Below are 8,868 nucleotides of genomic sequence, written 5' to 3'. Positions count from 1 at the left end.
AGCCTGCAAGTTAAAAGGCTTCTATCTATGCAGGTTCTCAAATCTCTAGCACACTGTCCTTTTACACGTCCCAAGGCACTTACTCATGTTGGACTTATGTTCACATATCTTTAAGCTTATAAAAGCCTGTTGTTAGAAAGGCTATAATATATTTATATAATTTTAACCATATACAGTGCTCACTTCGGCAGCACATATGCTAAAAATTTAACCGTATGCAGCTACAGCTTAGGCTAATAATTCTTGGTCATTCAAAATACATTTCCAACTTTTCACATAAATTTGTGCCAACATGTATTAATTTCCGTAAACAGAATTAATTTGGACTAATAATGGAAAACAAGTTGAAATTTATAAAATCACAGAGTTTCAGACAGATAAAGAAGATGTATAATTGTGTTGCTTTCAAAGGCCCAAAAGGCATTAACATGTGCCGAGCATGGCGAATTTCACTTAATGAATAAATAAAAATCACTTTCAATTAATTAGATGAATGATACACCGAGAAGTTTGAAAAGATTTCCTTCTAACTTAAAAATATAACATATTGTTTACTCTTTTATTTGCTTTATTCATAAACATTACAAATCAAAAGTTCAGCACATCTGCTACCCAATTATCACAAATATCGAATTATTAGCATCTCAGTAATCGGCTTTTGCAATGTAAAACATTATACTCTCTAACAACACAAAATATTATTTTCATACAGTGGAATCCAACCTATTTGTGACAACATCCAGCAAAATTTCCACTGGGTCCACCTTCACTCATCTGGATATAAGCGCAGTTTTTCCTACCTTATCTCATCCAAAACATTTAATATACAGTTCAAATTTTAGTCTTCTTCTCCTGTATATAATTGCTACTCTGTGGATGGTCTGTACTGGTTCAGCTATAGAATTAAATCATTCTGTGGCTACAGAATTAAATCTTCAGTGTGTGTTATTTTGCTCCACGTTACCCAACTGGTCTCCAGGCGAACCCAAATAAGTCAGTGTTTGCTGGATTTTGGTGCCGCACAGCCACAACCTCAAGGCTGCCGATTAAAGTGAGACATTGATAAAAAAGACAGTTAAAATTAAACATCTCTCCTTCTTAAAAACCAAGAACAGTTCTTGCTGATTCGGTCAAAGATAGTACAGAAAGTTCAGAGGAGACAGCCTGCCTAATTATATTGGTGATCAACTGTACTGTAAAGAATTCTGTACTCACAGCTTCCTTTGGAAATGGTTCCACGTTTCCCAGAAGTGAGGAATCTGGTGAAACAAAATGTATCCGAAAGAGAGACAACTCACATGGAATTATCCAGTCTAATTCAGATAGAGATGAAAGAAGGGTTACATTTGTGGCAAAGACAAAAAAAAAAAAAAAAAAAAAAATAGCATCTTACTTGGGCCAGAATCCCGCCAGCTACAACTTACGTTATCTTCAGAAGACAGAACCAGCTGAGGCAGCTGCTAACTTTTCACAGATGGTGGGTGACTCAGCGATTTAGGGAAACAATGGCTCTCAAATTTTCTCAATATGACTTCATAAAAAATAAAAGCAAGGTTTTTAGATGAAAACTTAGAAAGGAAAAACACGGTTATAGATATAAGATAAAGAGGCTGTGTTAAAACTTTGCTTTGTTTCTTTGATTAGCTTTAGATTTTATGTCTGAGAATTGTAAATTAGGAAGGAATTCTGAGTTGCCCATTCTTTGTTCTCTATCTAGAATTACAAGAAGAATTACAACTCAGGGCATCCATAGGTTCTTGTTCCAATGTATCTCTAGGAAAAACAATTCAACAACTTCATCAAAATCCAAGCTACAGATTTTTAACAGCCTTTAAGTCAATGAGATATTCTAATTCTTGCTGTAAAGCCTTTGTCAGAGGAGGAAAGAAATTTTATTCCTGGCCTCACAGATTGGGTTTTTAAAATCTGACTTACACTTAATCATTTAAAATGGAAAGAACAAAGCAATTGATATATGTGTGTTTACTTGTATTTCATGAAACAAAAAAATATGCTACCTCATTGGATAAACTAATGAAGCCACAAAACATATGAAAATGGGACAGAATTCTAAGTTGTGGGATAAAAGTCATCCTATTTTATGGAGAGAAAATAAGCAGAAGTTCTTCTCTAAACATATAGTTCTTTTAGACAAATTTACAAAAAATGAAAGAAACAAACCAAAAGAAAATAGTGGGACGTTTTTCAGACCCTCCCACAAAGCGGTGGGTCTATCCACGCCAAACTTCATTCAGTATAAATACAACTTGAACCATCTAGCTTTCGTGGTCTACCGGAGTAGATGAAGGTTTTACATTTCCAGTTTCTCTTCTTCCAGGATCATCTCACCCAAAGAAACGGAAAGAGCTTTAAATTACTTTCTTGAAAGTATAATATAGTTTTTCATATAGTTTCATTATATTCAAATTTGGTTGCTAAAGGCACGAAAACACACATCTTAGAGAAGGCATTATATCACATTCACCAAGGAACCTCTGACAGGAGTTGAGTCGGGAGGGAATATTTTAAAAATCTTTATCCAAGAGATGAAATCCAGCCTTAATTAGAACCTACCATATCTTAATTTAGATATTGACATGATTAATTTACATCAATTTCTAATCTTTGAAAGATTCTGTGTAGCAGGCATTATCATCCTCATTTTTGTTTGAGAAAACAAAGCTGGTCTCATCCCATGGATGTTTGGTTTGTAAGTATTTTTAAAAAGGGTAAAAATCATACATGTATGACCATCATGGCACTCTGCTCCTCATCTATTTAAGTCAGTCTTCTCTTAGTTCATCAATATTTCTGGTTGTCCTTTTCCAGGATCTCCTCACCAAGAGTGCCAACCTGCCAACCATGTGATAACCTTGTACTCAAAGAAACAATTGGGCCCCATTAGCAGGACTGTTCATCATGAAATAACAGTGAGCAAGAGCAACAGTCTTTAGAGCAGGTAGCGATCTGAAGCGCACAGGAGACAGTCGGGGAAGAGGATGTATTCATCAAAACAGAAGAAGTGTCCATTGGGTTTTCAGTCATCGCAGCCGGGAGAGATTCATGGTAGCAGTTTCCATGACAGCACCTTGGCTGTTACTCTGGTCACTGATGACTTTAAGTTCAGTCCCACCCTATCTCTCACTCCCTTTAGATTGAGTCTCTCCAGTCTCTGAGCATGTTAGCTATTATTCACACACGTATCAGGGTGCCTCCTTGGGATTGATGGAAGGGCATGATGAGAAACCCTGAAACCCTCGTAGTTTAACACTTGGACCTCTGACCTTCTTGCCACTATCATAGTTTACCAAGAATGCTTATTGATTCTGATGGCAAAGAGGCCCTGATTACAGGTGACTCAGGTTAAGAATGTGTGACAGAGACCACGGAGGTTTAGAACCATGTGCAGCCTTTAAACTCCATGTAGCCCTGTATGTAAATGAGTGCTGAGAGGTTACAGGGCAAAGCTGCTGGGAAAGCTTGAGTTCATCACAGACAGCTTCATTAAAGAGAAACTCATACTCAGTTTGACAAGGGCGGGAGTACTTTGGAGAGCTGCTGTGTCTGATCGTGTTTATCAGCTCTGGGCAGATCTGTTCTTCACACACTAGTTTAATCAGCCCTGCCCAGCTTGCCTGAGTCTCTTCTCAGTTATCAGATCTTCTCTTCCTGGACTCAGAAGCTCCAAGAGATGCTTTATATTCAAAAATTCTAAAGTCTTCCCAATTTGCAACACTCAAATTCATATTCTTACTGTGAATTTTTTTGGAGTTCAACTCTCTCGGCTCATTTACCAACAAGGAAAAATATGCTACCTTTAATGTAAAATTAATTTTACCCATAGCATAGAGGTCAACATTATTTTATTATTTTTACATTTTTATTTTTGTTTCTCCAGAATTAGTTCTCATTTTAAAACATCCCCAATTTATTTCTCCTAAATGAGTTAAAATACTAAGTATTATCATTTAAAAAAAATAGAAAGACTTTTTGGCAGTGAACTGTATCCACTTTAACTCTTATCACTTCAGATCCTCTAAAGTTATTTGTCCCTTAACGCTATTAGGAAAATAATAAAAAATAAATTTTTTCCCTTACCATTATGTTCTCTCACTCTTCCTTATTTATTTTACTATTTTTGTTTTATTTATTTATTATTACTGCACTAAATAAAGAAAAGATGAAACCCATGTGATTTTCTTTATACAGTTAACTATGTAATGAAAATTGGAAAAGAGCTTGGGATAATGGAAACTTTACTGGATTTGAAACTAAATCATCTAAACTGAAGGCTTGATGTTACCATTTAATAATGAGATGAGCACTGGAAATTTGCTTAAATTTTATTCAGTATATAATGGGGATAATAATGACTAATCTACCTATTCCAGGGAATTGTTATATGACTTAACTTAGGCAATTGATTAAAAAGCAATTTGTATTTAAATACACACACAAAAGAATTGTTATCATTAACTTACGTGAATAATGCCAACCACGTATATTTCAATCACTTCAAGTCAGACATTTTCTTCACTTTTTTTAGAGTCAAGGTTTTTGTTTGTTCATTCATTGCATTCAAAATATTCTTCAATGACTTCCTTGACCTGAGATTCTTTGCCATGGTTTTTAACGACCATGCAGCTGCAACCAACTCCTTTATGAGCTTTTCATCTCTGTCGATTTTACACAGGCCTATCCATTCTCCTAGGTTCTAGTGATCACTGGTATTAATAAAGTTGATTTGGTGTTCAGCACAACAGCCTCCACTAACTTGACACGTACAGACTCATTACAGTTGGATGCAGGCCTTAGCCCCATCCAGTCAAGAAATTAATATTCTGCAGTATTGCCAAGATATGAACTGTACAAGGGATTCATAATAGAACATGCTGAACTATGACTAGATTTCTGTTTATCAATACATGAGTACTCAATTAGAAATCATAGTTAACCCCCAGCCATATCCATGGGAAGTACCATGGAGAGAAGTCAGTCTTACGAAGATGATTTTTCAATTACCGTATCTTACAAACAGATGTTTTGACTGTGTTAAAGTCGAAGTAAGTGTTTACCCAGATTATTTCCACAAATTAAGTTTATCTTGAATAAATTGAGTGGAAAACTTAACCAACAAAGTCAGATCCAAAAGTATATCAAATTGGATAAAGACTGAAAGAAACTATTGAATTTGGTTATTGGTGTATTTTTTTTTTATTGATGACCTTTAGCAGGCTAAAAGGCTGATGGGGAAAGACAGTTTGCATAGAGTAAAGTTGAGGATGAAAAGGCACCAACATCTATATAGACTTCCAACTATTAGATCTTACGTGAGGACCCTGGTCTTACCAAAAAAAGACTAGCTTGCCCCATGTGCTTTTTTATAGCTTCCTTTATCTCTTTATTCCTTAGACTATAGATAATGGGGTTGAAGAAGGGGGACAAAGCTGCAAAGGCCAGAGCGATGGCTGTATCCCAGAATAAGGAGTAGGTGGCTGAGAAGCGTAGGTACATTAGAGCCAAGCTGCCAAAGAAGAGCAGAAAGACTGTGAGGTGGGAAACACACGTGGAAAATGCCTTCCGACAGCCTTCAGCTGAACGAATGCGTAGAATCACAGCCACGATACCAAAGTAGGACATGAAAATGAGCACCACAGCTGTCATAATCTTCACTGCGTGGACAGCGTCCACCACCTGAATCATGACGATGGCGTGTGTGTCTGTGCAGGCCAGGCGGAGCACTGGGAGGAAGTCACAAAAGATATGCTCAAGGTGATTAGAGCAGCAAAATGGCAGTGTGGAAATCCAGGCAATCTCAGGGAGGGGCGTGAAAAAGCCACAAACACAGCAACTTAAAGTCAGTTGGACACATAGCTTGGGGGTCATGATAGTGGGATAATGAAGAGGGCTGCAGATGGCCAGGTAGCAGTCAAAGGCCATAGCTGTCAAGAGACATACCTCACTGATGCCTGTGGAATGGAAGACATACATCTGCAGGAGACAACCATTTAAGGAAATACTCTTCTCACCAAGCAGGCAAGAGAGCATCTTTGGTATGGTAGCTGTGGTATACCAGATCTCCAGGAAAGAAAGGGCACTGATGAAAAAGTACATGGGAGTGTGGAGGTGAATATTCAACTGGACCACTGTGATGATGACCAGGTTTCCAACAACAATGAAAGTATAAACGAAGAGCAGTGGAACAAAACAGATGACAGAATATCCCCAGGAATAAGGAAAAGCAGAGAAGATAAACTCCTGAGCAGTGGTTTGATTGGGGCTCTCCATCTCCAGGTTTGATGTTTCCCCATCAAACACCCCTCTGCCTTTATTCAAAACTTAGTAATATTAAGTCTGGTGCAAATGTCAATGACACTAATGCCGATAGGGAACTGGAAATCTCCCTTGATTCTTGAAACAGTGATTTCTGGAACATTTTAGAAATCAATCACAATTCTCATTTGTTATTTTAAAGCGATCCCATGAGCTTTGGCCTCATTTGTATCTCACTCATTTCCTGGGAAATTTAATAACCGAAACCTTTATGCTTTGCACTAACTTGCCCTATAACAATCTTTCCTAATTCCTCCTTGTCCAACCTCCCCAACAGTTACTCACAGTATTCACATGCACACTGGGGCTATCTGTTGTTACACGTGAGTGTTTTTCTTTCTCTGGATATCTCCTATTCTCCCAAATTAGGTAATTCACTGACCTTGCTGCTGTTGGGTTCCAAAGTTTGAATAAACATGGGTAAAGACTCTATCTGTCCCTACCCTGATGTGGACAACCTTACGGAGCTACTGAGACGAGCTTCCTTTGCTCTTCTGCTATATTCCTACCCTGAGTTCTCCATTTAAAGTCTACTTCCTTCATCAGTCATTGATACGTAGATCTGACTCCCTGTAGAGCTCTCTCCCTCTCCCCCACCACTTTGTGTGTACATGTGTATCTTTTCCTAAGCATAGCTAGAATGGGGAGATGGTCTCTCTTGGGAATTCTACACAGGTGAATTGAGATAAGTAGGAAAAAAATCATTCTTATAATGGTTCCAATTAGGAAAAAAGTTTAGGCTGGTAATTAGGGGAACTTCAATCCCAGGTAACTCTAACCCAGGACAAATGACATCATCCTGGAGCTTGAGGCATTGGAATAAATGTATTTTTTCACCTCCTTTTTTGTGGCATTTCTGGTTGGATTAGCTTTTTGTTTTTTTAATTGAAGCATAGTCAGTTACAATGTGTCAGTTTCTGGTGTACAGCATAGTGTTTCAGTCCTACATATACACACACATATTCGTTTTCATTGTCTTTTTCAGTACAGGTTGATTATCAATTAAATGAATCAAAAAGCTGAAATTCCAAGAGTCAGATTTGAAGAATGATAATGCAATAGAGGGAAGATTAATGGAAAAATAAAAAGAGGGATCTGGTCTTACATCTTGCTTACTTATTTCTATCCATTCAGCCAAATTTAGGAAAAACAATTGACCTTCCATATGCTCCAACTACTAGTTCCACATTGAAATTTGGAGCCAGTGTTTTAGTTAATGATGTTGATTTCTCTCCCTGTTTTGCCTTTTTTTTTTTTTTTTCTGAGCATAGAGTTCAGGAAAGAGAAATGGCAGGCAGAACAGTGTCTCAAAGGTTAAAGCAAATTAATAGTTTTGTATGTTATTTTTATCAAGATTGTTTCCATTTTCTTTCATTTATACACTAAAATTTCTGAGAATAAAAAAATTAATAAAATGTAATTCATTTTCTTCATTCCATTTCTTTAAATATGATGACTTTTTTTACTCAAAATAAGCTAAATAAATATAATAAGAAATGGTATAATAATTTTGGACAAAGATATACTCACCGATTTTCCTGAAACAGCAGTTTCCAGTCAGAGACTATCATACAGAATCAGTATAAATTTTGTACCACATTTAGACTAATCTAAAACATTGTGCTTATGTTCATATGACAAGCAAACAAGAATAAGAAAGTAGAATAGTCTCCAATTCTTTAATTTATCGTGCATATTTCTTACTTCCACCTGGTTTGAAGAGATTTTGTATTTAGCTTTAATTTTACTTTGAAATATTTTTAATTCCTTAACTTTATTTTCAAGCACAGATTAAGTGCAAGCTGACTCTAAGCCACAAACACAATGAAGAAAAAGAGTAGGAAGGAGAATGTAACTTCCAAAGAATGACTCCCTTGCATCTCTTTACTTTCCACTACTCAGCCCCTGCCCTATTTCTAAATGATCTCAAATCCCTTTAATGTGTAAAAGTTCTTTAACATGCAAAAGAACAAGCAGCATGGTTAAATAACTACACGTTTGATGTAAGTAATCTTCCTGGAAATGATAGAATTATTTTGAAACATAATTAATAATACAATTCTGAAATATTTATAACCCAAAAGAATACCTTGAGATTCAGATAATTAGCACTAGTTATTAAATTCCTTGTATCTCAAGATAGTACAATGTCAGACAAAGCCCACACACAGCAGAGCATAGTGACTTATTAAGTGCTTCACACATGGGTATTAAAACAGTAATCATTTATCCTCAGACTCATGAGTCTATTAGTAAGCTACACAGGATGAGCTAGGCTTGACTTCAGGCTCTGGACTCTGGGTTCCAATCTCCAGGCACCAGGCTTCAGGCAGATTGGGTTCAAGTCAGCTCCACATGTCTCTCATTCTCTGAACCAGTGACTCCCAGGGCCATGGCCTCTTACGGGTCCAATGCTGATAAGGAAGCAGCTACCTGTGGCAAACCCAACTACAAAGGCACATATTCAATATCTACAATATCTACTGATATCCCAATAGTGAATTAAAGGAAAAGGCCAATCCAAATTTGTGGGGC

At 36.8% G+C, this 8,868-nt stretch overlaps 1 protein-coding gene across 1 annotated transcript; it reads right to left on the bottom strand.

Moving 5' to 3' along the window:
• Positions 1-5,319: 5,319 nt before the first annotated feature.
• Positions 5,320-6,288, bottom strand: LOC102521374 (olfactory receptor 6K2). Its single transcript, XM_006178275.2, has one exon. It carries the CDS (start codon positions 6,286-6,288, stop codon positions 5,320-5,322), a length of 969 nt encoding a protein of 322 aa, XP_006178337.1.
• Positions 6,289-8,868: the final 2,580 nt, after the last annotated feature.

Source organism: Camelus ferus, chromosome 21, assembly GCF_009834535.1.
Source record: "Camelus ferus isolate YT-003-E chromosome 21, BCGSAC_Cfer_1.0, whole genome shotgun sequence".
NCBI classification, from domain to species: domain Eukaryota; kingdom Metazoa; phylum Chordata; class Mammalia; order Artiodactyla; family Camelidae; genus Camelus; species Camelus ferus.
Note: the sequence above shows the minus strand (reverse complement) of the source record. Positions and strands in the feature narration are given on the sequence as shown.

What these genes read in the sequence shown, in the direction of transcription:
- LOC102521374 (XM_006178275.2), bottom strand. Translation starts at nt 6,288, where the DNA reads ATGGAGAGCCCCAATCAAACCACTGCTCAGGAGTTTATCTTCTCTGCT.